The sequence below is a fragment of the Oreochromis aureus genome, linkage group 2 (genome assembly GCF_013358895.1).
Source record: "Oreochromis aureus strain Israel breed Guangdong linkage group 2, ZZ_aureus, whole genome shotgun sequence".
NCBI lineage: Eukaryota > Metazoa > Chordata > Actinopteri > Cichliformes > Cichlidae > Oreochromis > Oreochromis aureus.
Genome location: NC_052943.1, coordinates 3,095,717 through 3,111,990, shown reverse-complemented (window position 1 = coordinate 3,111,990; position 16,274 = coordinate 3,095,717). Strand labels below are relative to the sequence as shown.

The 16,274-nt window shown below is 39.9% G+C and overlaps 1 protein-coding gene across 2 annotated transcripts; it reads right to left on the bottom strand.

The window, feature by feature from the left end:
- Window positions 1-1,548: 1,548 nt before the first annotated feature.
- Window positions 1,549-12,409, bottom strand: rab33a (RAB33A, member RAS oncogene family). Of its 2 annotated transcripts, XM_039615294.1 has the most exons (5): window positions 11,966-12,409; window positions 7,997-8,137; window positions 5,128-5,208; window positions 4,835-5,042; window positions 1,549-2,216 (listed from the first exon to the last, which is right to left on the bottom strand). In XM_039615294.1, the coding sequence occupies exons 1-5, from the start codon at window positions 12,356-12,358 to the stop codon at window positions 2,149-2,151; spliced, it is 891 nt and encodes a 296-aa protein (XP_039471228.1). In that variant the 5' UTR covers window positions 12,359-12,409; the 3' UTR covers window positions 1,549-2,148. The 2 variants fall into 2 exon arrangements, with proteins under 2 accessions (XP_039471228.1, XP_031605692.2); XM_031749832.2 differs by having other exon boundaries at window positions 1,549-5,042.
- Between the last annotated feature and the right edge of the window lie 3,865 nt (window positions 12,410-16,274).

The window sequence follows — 16,274 nt, the reverse complement described above, 5'->3', positions numbered from 1 at the left end:
AAAGAGCAAGAGAACGGATAAACAGACGGGAAATTCTGAGTTCTGCGTGCGAGGGAAACACTGAATACTGAACACACCATGCTGTTGGCACGGGCACATAAGCTAAACTCTACAAAGTAATAGGACGACAACTTCCTTGCAAAGGAAACAGACTGGCAGCACTTTGCAATCAGTCGGAGTCAGTTTGGACTGATGACTGTAAACTGCCTGTGATGCAGCTCAGCTAACATGGTTGTATTCTGGTTATATTTGTGTGCAAAAGCATGGCTGCCAAGCAGTCCTGTCATTTTGCATTTAAATATCTGTCTTGCAGCAACTACGTCACTTTTTGCAGATGAATTTTTGAACTTAGGTCTCAAAAATGAAGGTCTGACTGGACTCTGAGTGTAAGTAATTAATGTGAATTAATGTCTAATGTGAATTTTCGCTGAGAGTTCATCAAATTATTACTGAAAATAGACTGATAAGAGACTGACTCTATCTTATTGCCTTTTCCTCATGGTCTTGATGCACCTAAGGTTGCAGCTGACTGCGAGTGTTTGCATATCTGATCACTGTTTTTAAAGCAACCAATTCAAGGGCAGTGATACGAAAAAGGTTCAGAGTCAAGCGATGCTTCTTCAGCAGTTTTATCGTAAGTTTCTTTGTGAGATTGTAACAATAACAGTGTTACATATGAAACATATGTACAGAAGAGAATCACACACAGTCCAAAAGCAGAGTAAACTGACAGGCAAAAACAAAAGTCACCACAGATTTACAGGATCTAACAAAATTACAATACCATAAAATCAGCCAACACGACTCTTCAGGCTTTTTCAAAAAGAGCGATTCAGTATTCTGGGTTTTAGTCTTTATAGTATTGATTAAATGGGGCGCAGTGCGTTCAAATCCCTGTCAGTAACGTCCATCAGTCTGAAGAGTCATCAAACAAGGAACGCTGACTTCTGTTAACTTACACTGAGCTCCAGTGGGTGTAAAGAAATTGAATTAGCCCTGTCCAGGGTGTACCTCTCCTCTTGCCCTGTTGCAAATGGGATAGGCTACAGCCACCACACTGTGTGGAATGACAGAAGAACAGATGGAAGAAAGATGGATTTGAGTCCTCAGGTCTGATTCGAGCCTGTGTCACTCAAAGATGCTGTAAATCAGCAGTTCCCATCCCCCGGGCCACGGAGCGGAGTTGTTTGTTACCCGGCCGTGAGAGTTGAGGCTCGGGTGTGAAATGTATGGTTTTCAGGGTTTTTATCGTTTATTATCGTTAACTCAGTTTCCCTGGGTCTTGTTGCGTGTGTTATGAATAAAGCTTCTTTTTTTTTGGTACCGGCACTGGTTTTATTTTGTTGTATTTATCTGTGACACCTTAAGGATTTAAAGATACCAAAAACATGTTTTCTAAAAAAAAAGAAAGAAAAAAAGAACCTAATTCACTTAAAACAGTAAATCAAATAATGAACTGTGATGTCTAACTTGTTTAATTTTGGCTTGTTCAAGTTGTTCATCGACGTTTGTGTGTTCTTAGAATGATATATGCTTCAAAGTGTATTTGATATTTATTATTTTCCACATACAGACGTTTTGCAGATAAACAATAATACCAGACTAAATATCAAAATGCCAAGGCAACCCTTTAAGAGCAAACATGGGTTATTAAAAATGACACAAATCAACTGCAAAAAAGTACAAATATATTAGAAAACACACTGGAGATATAGAGAAAAGAGAAGGCAAGCATATATTTGCAACTCTTCGACCTGGAAAAATGCACATTTTGCAGTTTTAAATGGTTAAAACTGAACTTTTGTTAAGCGATGTTACATTTTCTAGTAAATGACATAAACTGCTGAATAATTTCATAAACAGTGATATATATGTTTGGTTGATGACAGTGAAAACAACCGAACTATAGCTTCATTTTCTTTTCTATTCATTTGAAACCATGTTAGTTGCCGCTTTATTCAAATCTGCTAACAGAAATGCAGACACATTTTTCTTTTTTCCACAGTGTTTTTCTGCTCATTAGTCTTGTTCAGTCATCCCACTTGTATGACACTGACTAAATTAGCATTCTTACAATAACCCACTGATGGACAAAGCTGTTGATGTTAATGTATTAAAATTTAAGGGGTGAACAATTCCTTTTACATTTTATGTCCTGGGATACCGCTCCATCAGTCCTGAACGTAGTGGTTTCCCCAGCTGTGGTTGAGGCGCACCTGTGGATGCCATTTATGGAGATTAAAAACAAATAAACAAACAAACAAAAGAAGTCACAGATTAGCCCATATAAGGAGAATGAACAGAGCTCTTCCTGATATTTTACAGTAATGTCATTTGATTCACTGTTCTGTTCGATCCTGCTGTTAGAACTGTGCAAAAGTCTCGAGCCGGCCCTCATTTCTTTATATTTTGGTAGGAAAATGGAAAATGGGTGTAGCAATTTGAAAGGTGCACACATACACGGAAATACATTAACTAAGATGATCCCACACTGCTTCAGGAAGGTTGAAGTCTGGGCTCTTGGGAGGCCAATCCACGAATGTGTGTTTTTCTAATCAATTCTAATTTCTAATTTTATGGCATTGACAGTGTGTTTTGGATCATTGTCATGCTCAAAAATGAAATTGCCAAGCAGAGCTTTCCAGATGGTATTGCACGGTGGGCCCATTTCTCCTGGCCTCCGCTGTGCCTGCTGACAATGAGTTACACCAAAAATGTTACATTTGGATTCATCGGTCAATAAGACCTGTCTCTACTGATTTTTATCACAGCTTTTGTGTAATTTGGCACATTTTAGTCCCTGTTTCCTTTCTTTAGGAAGCTTCTTGACATCTGCCTTTCCACTGAAACCATTTCTGATGAGGCTTTGGCAAACAGTCGGTGGATCAACTGAAAATCCTGTGTCGGGTCTTTGGTTGATTTTGCCTATTTCTTAAGGAAATGACTTTCAGATATCTGCAGTAGAGCTTTTAAGACCTGCCTCCATTCGTCCATTTGCCTCATATTTTTTTAAGGGCAGACTGCACACCATGCCGAAATAGCACTTTAAGAATCACCTTGTGGCGGAAAAATACCATTTTATTGCTATGAAATGACTAGGACTATTTCATAACTATTTGTGGCTGAAGACTTTTGCACCGTTCGTAAACCTGTATGAAAGATCGCCAAACCATGGCACACCTCAGGCAGAAGCCCTCTGGATTTGCACAGTGTTCAGATTTAGTCTGTGAATAATTTAATCAGAACATCAGACTGTCAGCTTGGAGGGAACGCCGCTCTTAAATGCTCGCTGATCTGATTCTTCTACATATGGCATCCAGATACATTAATAGAATCACACAAGAGTAGGCTACAGTGGTAAAATATGCTAAGTGTGCTACTATATCAAACTGACATACATCACAGTCGGGATGTTGGATGGTTTCTTGTGACACAGAGGCTTCATTGCTTAAACACTGATTTATGTACAGTGTGTTCCTTCACCCACAGCCTACATGGGAGCTTCCTCAGTGCAAAGCAAGCTGCCTCTCTGTGTGCAGGAAATATTAAATATGGCTTTCTACAGTGTCTCATGCTGCCAGTTTCACCAGTGACTCGAATAATCCAGGCTTAAGGGTTCAGCAGCACAAAGGCCTCTCCATCACCTACACAGGGTTCACAGTTTTCTCTCCTGCATTTTCAGAGACTGGAGGCAGTGAAGCTTCATCTAAGGCAGCTAGAAGGCCTCTAGCTTGAAAAATACCTATTAGAACATTGATGCTGCATAACAGGAGAGAGTCGGGCAGCTATTTTAAAGACTTGATGTTTTTGAATTTACATCCAGTGGCAAAGCTGGCTTAGGCCACTGGGACAACATGGAGAAGATACATTTACATGAGGAGTGGATGAGGAACAAGAGCCTTGCCTCCCCTTTGTAAGAGAGTGCCTTTCACCTGCACAAGGGTAAAAGGATCTCACAGCTTCTAAATCAATAGCTGACATGCTCTCCGGCAACCTATAAATGGCCCGTTTGCAGGAAACCTTCTCGTCAAGGTCTTCCTCTGTAGATCCTGCAATCTGTCATCTTCTCCATTCATTTAAATCTCACAATGATTTTAAGTCCTTCATTTGAGGGCTTGTGATAGGCTGATATCAGGCAACATAAATGGAAGGGGGGGGGGGGAGACAATAAAAGTCTAATATTTCTCAGAAAAAAAAGAATCTGTTAAATGCTTTTTTAAATCCTTAAAACATCTTTGCTGTTTTTGCCTCAGTGGGTCATTAAAACTAATTTAGAGCCAGCTGTTTAGCTTTTAAGGCGGTAGAAATGGTGCAATCACAACAAGGGTGAAATGCGACAAATATTAAGCTCTGACAGCAAAAAACAGCCGGTAAAATAAGCTGCTGCGGTTAATAATGGCCTTGGAAAACACCGAGCTACGGCTGGTTTCAGGGTAAGCTTTGCGTGGAGACTCTGTGTCGCTGACGTCATAAGAAACTAGATTTCACTCAGATTGTGTATATATGTGCAAATGAGTGGAAGAATTTCTAAACTTTACTGTAGTTGAAAAGGCAGCTTCATCTTATTTCTGAATTGTTAACAAATGCATCACTCTCAGGATGTTGGTGATTTTTCAGTCCTTTGCACAAGCTTTAAGCCCCTCTACCGTCCACCTCATAGTATCAGCTTTAACACCCCCACCCCTCCATCCTTCTCCTAAACTACAAATTTAAATGACTCTCGTCTTTCGCCCATCATCCCTTTTCCTCTTCCTTCTTCAAATGTAGAGATACTCTTCTCCCCTCCCTTCCGCTATGCCTCCCGCTCCTCTTTTTCCTCAACAAGGACAATTACTCTTTGTCTCAGTCTCTTGTGTGAGTCGCACTCTCCCGTCCTCTCTCTCCACGTCTCTGTAGAGCAGGGACTTCTGAGCCTTCAGACGGCAGGCCAAGGACATAAAGATCGAGTTGACGTTCTGGCTTTCTCTCGGGTCCTTTGCCGACGTCTCGAATAGCAGCATGTTGTGGGCGTCGGCGAACTTCAGCGCCATGTTGGAGGGCACCTGGGAAAGCACGAGTGATCGGTTGTTAAGTGGATGATGAATAAACCCTGAAGTCACGCTGTGATCCTCGGCGCTGCACACCAACCTGTATTTGGTCCACGAGGTCACACTTGTTCCCCACCAGGACTCGAGGTACTGATGCAGACACCCGATGACCATTGCACTCCTGCAAAGTGGAAAAGCATACTGTTTTATAAACTTTGGTTGTGTGTCTGTAAAACCATGTAGAGTACAACATAAACGTTTGGTCTCTTGGCTGTGAAAACAAAAGAAGGAATTTTTCACATGTAAAATACATCCATGACATCAAACTGGTCCCAGGATGTGTGAGAAGTCACCATTCCCACCATTCAGTGTAAATAAATGACACTATAGAATAATATATAAATAATCACATGTAATTAAAAAACCCTTATATATTACATTAAATATATTATATGTACATATATTGAATAAGATATTACATTATATATAATTTACAAATAATTTTACTGCTGCTAAAAATTACTCACAGTATATCTACTGATAATACTTAGAATATCAGGACTCCACAGTGAGCTGTACTGAATGGATAACAACAAGCTGGGAAGCATCTGTCACGCAAAACCACTGATATAAATATCGTGTATAAAAAAATAAGACAATTTGCCACCTTGTAAAACGTCTCTGCTGATGAGTCGTTACGACAGATCTGAAGTTCTAAAGTGTAGACTTCTAGCAGAAGCTGACAGAACTACACTAAATTTAAAAGGCAGTGTTAGCTATAAATTATTTACATTTTAGACATTCCAACAAATTGCTATGGCAGGAAAACAGGTGACTGCACATCAAACATGACTCACCTTCACTGAGAGGAGAACCTGCGAGCTGTGCCAGTGAGACACAGAGCTAAATACAGCTTGTATTAACACTTAGAAATGTCTCTGTCTTTACAACATACAAACATACAAAATTACTGTACTTGTGTGAATTTTACACTTGCAGTGCCGCCATGCCAATGACACATTAATCTTTAAAGGGCTGCAAATGCTACAACTAGTCAAAATCATGGGTAGTTCGGGGGTAGTAGGCGCCACATTATCAGTAGTGTAAATAATGAACATTATTATAGCAGTGTCAGTTTGCTGTTACACATTGAAATGATTTTGGCCAGTGTGTATAACAACAGCAGTTGTAACACTTGTCACAGTATTAGCTTCGGAAGTACAGATAGATAGATGGATCTTTATTGTCACTGTTACTACTGTTTCGCATCTCCCCATTAGCAGTATGTAGATTTTTACATTAAAATTACTAATAATAAAGATAAAAGATACACAGATATATAAGCTGTAAGGTGCAATATAAGGAGCAAGTGATCAGTGCAATTTAAGGTGCAATGTAATCAGTGGTAGTGCACATTGAGTAAGCACTGTTTATAATGGGTAATTAAGGGAAACCTGAAAAAAGAAGAGAAGGGAGAAACACCCTTGCGTATTGGTTGGATGCCCATCTCTAGTGACGTTATCACTGATTCTTGTGTTTACTTTCAGATGTGTCTTGGTTCAAGTCTTGATTTGTATTAATAGTTGAGACTTTGTACAGAATCAGAGAAAGAAAACTGCTGTGTAGAAAATCTGACTGCACATGATTTGACCTTCCCATTTGTTTTTTCCTTCTTCCCTTTTTAGATTTGGTGGCTGGCTGGTAAAAGTATGTTTTTTTGGATTCATCTGCCTACGGTGTCCTCAAACTCCAGAGTCCAAACAGCACCAGACTCTGACAGTACCAAACAACAGTGTCAAATGACTAATAAACAGTCTTGGGGAAGGAGGTAACGCTGAAAAATGCTCACAGTCCTTATGCTACCAAAGGGGGATCATTACATAGTGGCTGTAAGTCAGCCTCCTCTGTTGTTCACTGACAAGCAGAGATGGGCAGTAACGCGTTACTGTAATCCGATTACTTTTTTCAAGTAACGAGTAATGTAAGGGATTACCATTGCAAAAACGGTAATTAGATTAACGTTACTTTCGAGTAGGAACGCTGCGTTACTGCGTTACTAAAACCGTGAGTTTTTTGCGAGAATGTCTCATGATAGTGACGTAAGCGAGTGCGACGTTCGTGACAACAGCTGTTCACAGATCAACAGTGGATAATATATCGCGTGCGGAGAGAGTATGAGCGTGCAGCGTTTAAAGCGTGGAAGTACTGACCTTACTTTGAGTTTGATTCCATAAAAAGTGACAAAAACATTAGTGTCCGTTGTGCGTGGGAAGAAAACTTCTTTTTACAGCGAAAAAAACCCCTAAACTTCCAAGCAAGCGCCGAGTGACTACGACTGTAACGGGAAATTCACAGAGAAACTCGCGGATTCTTCCACTGACCGCTGCGGCACACCTGCACCAGGGTAAACCTCCGCCTACCCCAGTCCTGCTTTACAGGTGAAAATAGAGCAACAGGGCCGCTGAGTCTTTGATTTTATTTATTTTCTGCTGTGTTTTACTTGCATCTATTTGAAAGAGTGAGTGTAAACACAAAAACATATTTTATTTTATGTGCTGGAATGTGCAGAAAATAGGTTTAAATGTTAAACAAATTTCTTCCAGTCAGAGAATGTTGCATATAATTTAATTTTTGCTTCATGCATAAAGTTAAAAGATTAAAACTAATAAAACAAGTTTTAAAAAGAGACTTTTCCATTTGATTACATTTTGTATGATGGATTATGCAGAAAAAGTAGAATTGGGCTGAAAGATCTATCGCTTTATCACCTATTCAGGTTGTAAATTGTGTTTTTAAAAAGTAACTAAGTAACTAAGTAACTAAGTAATTAATTACTTTTGAAAATAAGTAATCAGTAAAGTAACGGGATTACTTTTTTGGGGAAGTAATCAGTAATTAGTTACTGATTACTTTTTTCAAGTAACTTGACCAACACTGCTGACAAGTGATTTTTACAATGTAATGCTAACCTCTATCCAAGTCTGTAGGTTGCGGAAGGAAGCCATCTTGGTAACATCGTATACAAAGACCACAGCATGGACATTACGGTAGTAGTGCTCCACCATGGATTTACGAAAGCGCTCCTGGCCTGCTGTGTCCCATACCTGCACCTGTAGAGACAGACGACTTAGGTTTATGTACAAATTACAGAGACAACCGATCATTACACATAGAGACAGCACGGACAGAAGTGGAAAAGATAAATGGTATTCTCTTAGAATATCCAGCAGATCATGAAATATAAGACAATTTTTATATCAGAAGTAATAGCAACAGCTTTTTTATTGCATACAATTACTTGAGATACAATTCTGCAAATGAAATAACAATGAATATGAATTAGGCTGCAGTGAGTTGTCTGAGCTTGCAACTTTGCAAATCAGAACATTGCCACGTGAGCAGGAAACAGTGCAAATATATTCCTAGCTACAGGGTCTCAGTAGAGCATGGTTCTACAGTACAGTGTGTTTTTCTGCTTGATCATTAACAGCAGGTTCAGCCAGTATCTATAGTATGTATCCTAAAATAATGTAATGTAGGTTAAAAGCAAGTGTCAACCTCTGGGCCTTGAAAAACAAAACTCGAAAAGTCCAGAATCTGCATTTCATCAAAACAAACAAAAGCTGGCTCCACAGGTGTGTCAAGACTAGATGTAAATGTCCAGGTTTACAGCAGACATAAGCATAATTACATAATTAAGTACAAAATATGGTTTTATTCTCTTTAGCGCAATTACTTTTCCATAATAAGTGTATATATGTTAAAATGCAAGACTTTACGCACTATTACATGTGAATATAAAAATGTATTATCCATTATTAGGGGCATACTTAAACAAGTGGCAATTGTTCAGCTGAACTCACAAACAGTACAAAACTTGTAGATTTCTTGGTCAGAAAATGAAGTTGATGTGGAAGTGGCTACAAGCCACTAGATGACTTCTAGACCTATAGATGTCTACAGAAAACAGCTTTCTGTAAACACTTTCTTGAAGACTTTATGGGCTCAGTGACTTGTTTGAGTCATATTGAATAAAAAATGTCTGTTTTGTAAATCCTGTTCAACCTTCAAAGTGGAGTATTACCTGAGGTATGCAACCATGTACTCAGAGACTGAGGAGGAGTAAATGGGCACACATTTTTGTAGTAAGACCCACCTTGGTTTTGTTTGAAAATGCTCAAGGCTTTAAAATGAGACTGCAAACAACAACATGAGGTCACAGTGGGTATGTCTAACTTTTGTACTACGGTTGTACTTAAAGACACTCCAATGAGTCAGCTCTTTATTTTTCCAGTTTGTTTATTTCTTTATTTCTTCAATTCATTTCAAACCAAGCATCCTTTACCTTTCTAACGATGTGAGCTACCTAGACTAGCTAGAATGCTATGTTAGTGCTAGCATTAGCTGAAAACTGGAACTAGAATATCATAAAAAACATGATTATGACAGATTTCAAAAATACAAAATATCTGCTGCCAATATACCAAAGTTGAGGCTTCAAAAGAGAATTGATCAAATCATTATGTGTTCTTTAACATATTATGTTTTCAAACTAAATTAGGGTATTCAAGCTAGTTAGCCAAGTTCATCAAATGTTTGGAGTGTTGTTCACTACCCCAGTCAACAGGGGAGCAATAGGGAAGTATTTTTCTGTCTGATCAGTAGCACTTTGTATATCAGCAGGGAGTTCTCCCAACACTTAGCACAGGCCTGCAGTGTAAAAAGGGCCAGAGAATTATCTGCTATTACCATTTGAAAGGACTAGCGCAGCTATTTATCATTAGAGGCAGAACGCTGCATCAGAGCCAACCATAACATCAAAGCTCAGTGTTTCGAACGCGTGGCCCTCATGATTTGATAAGTTGAGAAAATTGCATCCTATTTAAATTGATTACAAATGGACGTCATGAAAGTGAATATAAGACATACGGCATTATATATGCACTCAGAGGGAACGTCAGTTTAAAAAGAAGCGCTGAATACATAAATAGCATTGTTTTCATCAATTTGAAATAAGTGTCAAAAGCTACGAAACATATTTTTTCAGGTTATCTCATGCCCTCGTGAGAATCAATGACATTATTTTGACACATCACTCTGCTTTTCTTTTTATAGTCCTACGCAGGTTTCTGCCATTTGAAGTTGTAAATTTGTGTTTTACTTATATTTACCAGCCAGAGGAATAGAAAGGATAGGAGTTGCACAGTTTAATCCCTCTGTACTTTATCCTCTGAATTTTAATGACATATTAGTCTCTTATATCAAAGGTACAAGTGAAATTCTGACTTGTATGACAACATCTTTTCCCCACTGCTACAGAATGGCCTAGTTTTTACTTCAACAATGGAAGAGTTCATTTTTACATAAAAAGGCAGGATTTTACGTTGACATCTTGGCTCCGGCGCTGAAGGCAAACTTGTGGGGGGCTCAGTGGAGCATCTTCTTTAAGATAAATGTTGGCAGCGTCCTGTCTTTGAATTATCCAATCAGAAACTGCTGCCATCTTGACAAGGTCTCTGTTGAAATAGAGCTTGTCAATATCAGTGGGATTACCAGTTGAACAGAAAAATGAATGTAAAAACAAAACAATAGATGGGCCTGTTTTGATCACTCTTTAAGTATTTTAAACACATACAGATCCATCTTTAGGGGGAGTCTGTCTGCTCTTACAGCTGCTCATGCAAATGGAGTTAATTACCAGTGAGGATTAATCTTAATTTAATGTCCCATTTCCATGTACTCCACCAGCAGTAACCAGCTTAGAGAGCAGCAACAAGAAAGCAGATATTTTCAGTCTCACAACAATGACTGTACACTGTGGCAGGTGTTTCTGGGGAGCATTTCGATGATTCAGATGCAATGACCTAATACTACGTAATGCGGCTGTGCAACTGTGTTTGTGAGTCAGCACTGGGGGAACCTGGAGTATGCACACAGAATAATCCACTGAGAGAAAGCAGGGAGGGGAGCAAACAAAGGTAAGCTTCACTGACATCACAGCGTCTGGTCTGAGTGACCAGCCAAGGTGTGAGTCAGGAATCACAGTTAAAGAAACCCAAACTTACAGACCAACCAGATGAGTAAGCAAATTATTAACCTTTCATATACATGCTAAAATCTTTGACCAGTTAGTTGCCATAATACATGAACCTGTTTTTACACTGTGGTCTGATGTTGGTTTTGTTAGTAGTACGCATTGCTCCAGAAATGATCTTCAAAGTCATTAAATTTTAATTTCACAATCAGGGCACATGACAGTGTGGCCTACATTTATAATGCTGCTGTCTTTACTTTGTGACTACTATAACAGCCCAGCTAACGGACTTGCCTCACACATTGTGCAAACACTGGAATGTGGTTATTTTTGTTGATTGAACAGGTTAATTGTTGCAATCACCTTGTAGACCTGCTTTATATTACACATGTAAATGAACGGCTTGCACGTGCTGAAGGTGAACACGTGCCTATTTATAGATGCTGCAGCACCACAGTCACATTTTGATGTTTTGTTTTTCGTTTAGAGTTTTAAAATTCTCTTCAGAAATGTTGCATTCATAGTCAGATTTGTAAAAATATATTAATTTCTGTTTACGTTTCAAACTCGAAATCCACAAAAAGCCTATTGAGCCATACAATAGAATTCATTAGAGGCTACCTTTATCTTCCTGTGGCCTATTACTGACTACAGAGCATGTGCAGCAAAGAAAAAAGGGAGTTGTAGTTCTTTAGAATGTACTAAAAATATGTTTTGAAATGTTGCATTTCTCCAGAGATATTCTAAAATGTTGCCCATCCTTTGAGAGTGTGAGGATAAAATGAAAGAAACGGCCCCCCTGTGTATCCACTGGAAGCTGATCAGCTCAGCCGAGAGGAGGAGGAGGGGTGTAGGAGTGAGGGAACACCACTGATCAGCATCCAGCTCCTCTGCTGCCTGTTACCTTGATAGTCTCCCCTTCGATCTCCACCACCTTCTCCCTGAAATCCACGCCGATGGTGGCCTCGGTCTTATCGGGGAAGCTGCCCCCCGTGAAGCGGAAGGTGAGGCAGGTCTTCCCCACGTTGGAGTCCCCGATGACGATGATCTTAAAGATCCGCGTCTGGATGCTCAGCTCTAGGGAGGAGGTGCTCAGATCCACGGAGGACGTGATGCTCGGGGCGGCATCATTGTTGCTGCTGCTGGCTCGGCTCCGGCTGGCTCTGTGTAAATCCATGGATGATGTCAGGATCGTCACATTGTCATCCGCTCGGTGTTTTCTACCGATTCCTCTTCCACAACCACCTCCTCCGCCGCCCGGAGCTCGGGTCTCCTCCTCCGGGCTATCGTTGGTCATTATACCGGAGGAGGCGATGCGGAAATCGGGGTGCGTGTGTCGAGAAGAGGATTGATAGACGGGAGAAGGGAGGGGAAAGGAGAAAAGAAGGAGGAGACCAGGGATGCAACAATACCGACGATGCTCGCTTTCAGCAGCTGACTGTGGCCTTAAAGGGAGAAGAATACAATTAAAAAAATCAATTGACTAATAATAATAATAAATTATGAATAATAAAATAATCATAAAATCATTGACAATTCAATGAAATGCAGTTTAAAAAGCTGTAAATGAGCACTTGCCTCATGGTGCTTTATATTGTAAGCTAAGACCCTACAGTAATACAGAGAAAACCCCAACAATCAGATGACCCCCTGTCAGCAAGCGCTTTGGCGACAGTGGGAAGGAAAAACTCTCCTTTAAAAGGAAGAAACCTCGGAACCAGGCTTGGGGAGGGGCAGCCCTGAGTGGTAATGACATATATAGAAACATAGGATATTTAAAAATATATATAATTTAAATTTACTGAACTGCATCATTATAACCACAAAACATTGTAACATTGATGCCATGAAGGCCATTAAATATAATCAGGCGATAGCCTAAATTCAGCCAGCTCATGTTACCAGACCCAAAGAGCAATCTCACCTCCAGACTTCTAATTTTACCTTTTCTTTCTGAAATCTGTCGAGTACCTAAAAAACACCCAAACTGTTATAAAGACTTGAAAGAAGGGTCATGCCCAACAGGGCACCTACATGTCACTAGAAACACTATTTAGTCAAAGTCAGACCCAATTTACCGGATTATTGTGATATTATTTATTTCTAACGTAATCATATTGTAGTACTAGGATTGGAAGTTAATATAAAATTACACCAGGGCCACAGGGCTTTGTTATGGTCAGCAGTTCATCTCTTTACGTTCCCCTTGTGTTTACAGTTCATGAGCAGAACTCTCTATTAGCTTGTTTTTCATCCACTCTCATTAGTCATAATTACTTCCTTCTAGATTCAAGATAATATAAAGATTACAGTTTAAAATGTGATGCAGTTAAAGTACTGAAGTAAATAGAAGGTTTTTCTATAATTCAAGCATTTCCTTTCTGGGTGCAACAGAGAGAGAAAGTGAACGGTTTTCTCACACTGTCTGTCGTCACATGAGCTGATCGGCTTGTCACACTGTCACATTCCATAAACCAAGAAGTTCATAATGCAAAGGATTGCAGTGTTCCCAGATTCCTCGCTCGATTTAAGTGAACAAAAAGAAAGAGCAATACAGAGAACAACCATTTTAAGATAACATAAAGTTTTCTGTCTGCGAGTGAAACAGCTTAATGAAGGCTGTCACAACATGAGATTGTCTTAAGGGGATTATCATGGCCAGAGAATTCTTTAAGGCACTCCAATTCATGTTAACACAGCCACAGATGGTGACAGTCAGTACACTCCATGAGGAGTTAGCCACAGAAGGTAACTGCTGACAGGACTGGCTGTTCACAGAGTGCGAAATTGAAGAATATGAACTGAAAGTTGTCAGGAAGGGAAAATCAGGGTTGGAAAAGATGCAAAAGAATCAGAGATGACCGCAGCATTGGCAGGATTGTCGAGTAAAGGTGTTTCAAGAACTTTGGAGAGCTTCACAGGGAGTGGACAGAGGCTGGTGTCAGTGCATCAAGAGCCACCATGCATGTTACATCTCTAAAACAAAGCCCTCTTGAAACAGCGACATCAGTAACATCTTACAGGGAATAAGCTGAACTGTTGTTCAGTGGTCCAGGGTCCTCTTTTCACATGAAAATTAACTTCATTTAGAAATCAAAGATCTAAGAGTCTGGAGTAGAGAAGCGCAGAGTCCAAGGTGTTTGAAATCTGTTGTCACGCGTCTGCAGTCTGTGATGATTTGAGGTGCCACACCAGCCGCTGTCATCCACTGTGTTTTATCAAGTCCAAAGTCAATGCGACGATCATCCAGGAGATTTTATAGCATTTCATGCTTTGGTCAGCCAACAAGCTTTATGGAGAGGACCATTTCCTTTTGCAGCAGGATTCGGCACTTGCCACAAAACTATTACCAAATGGGCGGCGAACTCACCTGACTTGAACCTCATGGAGAATCTATAGAACAGTGTCAAGAAGAAAGTGGGTGCTGGTGCATGAATTTGTGGTACAAAGCCACAACCAAGTGTTGTAAATATTCTAATAATTTCATATTCTACATTTCTGATTGAAACATTTAACTTTAACTTCAATTATTACAGAATATTTGAAAGGTTTTTATTTGAAATCAAACTGCAAAAGAAAACTAAAAACCTTTTTCACGGTTTTTTAGACCCACTAGTCTGGACCAAAGTTGTAGACCAACCAGTCATGCCACAGTACACAGCACAAGTTTTCCTCAGCTCCCAGTCTCCTGGATTATTATTATTTTTTTAGGTTTAATTATTTTTGTTGCAGTTGAGATAAAAAAAAGTCTGATGCATAACAGCTGATGCTTTGAAACAAAGAAACAGAAGAGACAGAATCTGCTTCACTCACCGTCTGAAACGATGCTGTACAGGAAGAAGCTGCAGCACGTTTGAGCTGCTGTGCTTCCATTTTGACTCAACGCAGCAGAAGTGAAAGCTGAGAAACTCGCAGCCTTGTTCACGTGTAGCACACTCACTGTCTGCTGATATCAGACTGAAATGCAGACAGAATCACCAAACACTTGTTTTTCTTGCACAGACAAACAGGCGTGCCACTCTCTGTTGAATAAATCCGTTAAGACACAGACGCAATCTCTTCCTCACAGACGTGCACATTTTCTCTCTCTCAAAGAGACAAACATAATCCTTTTCTTACACGCACACGCGCAAAAAAATCACTCCCAGTGTCAAACAATCCCAACGTTTCTGTCTGACAAAGCTCCCCTTCATCCTCAGAAAAAGGCCTGTTTGTCTGAAAGCGATGCTCAGTGGGACATTCACATTCTAGTGAGCCCAGTGAAATATAGCACACATTTGGATACACGCATACAAACAAAATAATACCCCAGTGTTACAAAAATAACATGTAGTTATCCATAGATGACTTTTTATTATTACTCAGTCTAAGTTGTTTTCCTCTCTCACTAAAACTTCAGGAGGAATTGAAAAAGATAAGAAGTAAAATAACAGTTAATACATGTGAAATTCTGTCCTCTGTAGCTTTGAAATTTCAGTTTCCACATCTATGGCATCAAATTGAGTTCGAACTTGAAGCTTTTTTACACAATAATAACACACACCATTCTTGTCCTATATGTGTCTTTAGGTGGCACAACCAGCCTTTAGCTGGACTCCAGTCCTCCATGTCCTCAAGTTTTGTCCTGTCATTCATGAGCAGCTCAGTTAGTGAGAGTGAGTGTGAATGCAGTGCTTACTCTGAGCTGTGACAGTTACATGTGAATTATAATTCTCTGTCAGATCAGTGACGCCATAACCAGAATCCCATTTTAACTCTACACCGCATCCTTTGACCTAACCTGATGTGCCCCTCTTCAGAAATGTAATTGCATGTCGGGTCGACGCATAGAAGGTTGCAGTGTAGAAATTAAAGGAGTTTCTGGTTACAATGTCAGTTAGGACATAGATTTTTCAACAGGAGTCTAAATGAAGCTTTATTTTCAGAGGGGGAGGCCACTGGTTTGTTCTTCCACAGGTAAAGAGATCATGGGAGAGTGACCCAGCAGGTCAGTAAGTGAGGGGAGTGTTCCAGAAAGGTCCTTCAGACAAACTGGTGAAGACACTGGTAAAGGGGAGACACAGAAGTTAACACAGAGAGTGGTAACTTTCATAGGACTAACATAAAGGAACCTGAGGAGACTGGGTGCTTGAGCTTGTCTTTAAGTAAAAGCTGATGAGGTGGAGGTTGTTATCAAGGCATCCTATCCTGGTCTGAATACACTATTGTGCCAA

Excerpts from the sequence above, each read along its gene's own strand:
- rab33a (XM_039615294.1), bottom strand. The coding sequence starts at position 12,358 with ATGACCAACGATAGCCCGGAGGAGGAGACCCGAGCTCCGGGCGGCGGA. Across the intron at positions 8,138-11,965 it reads TCGAAGGGGAGACTATCAAG|GTGCAGGTATGGGACACAGC; the intron begins GTAACAGGCAGC and ends CTGTCTCTACAG. Across the intron at positions 2,217-4,834 it reads ACAAGAGACTGAGACAAAGA|GTGCGCCTCAACCACAGCTG; the intron begins GTAATTGTCCTT and ends TGGCATCCACAG.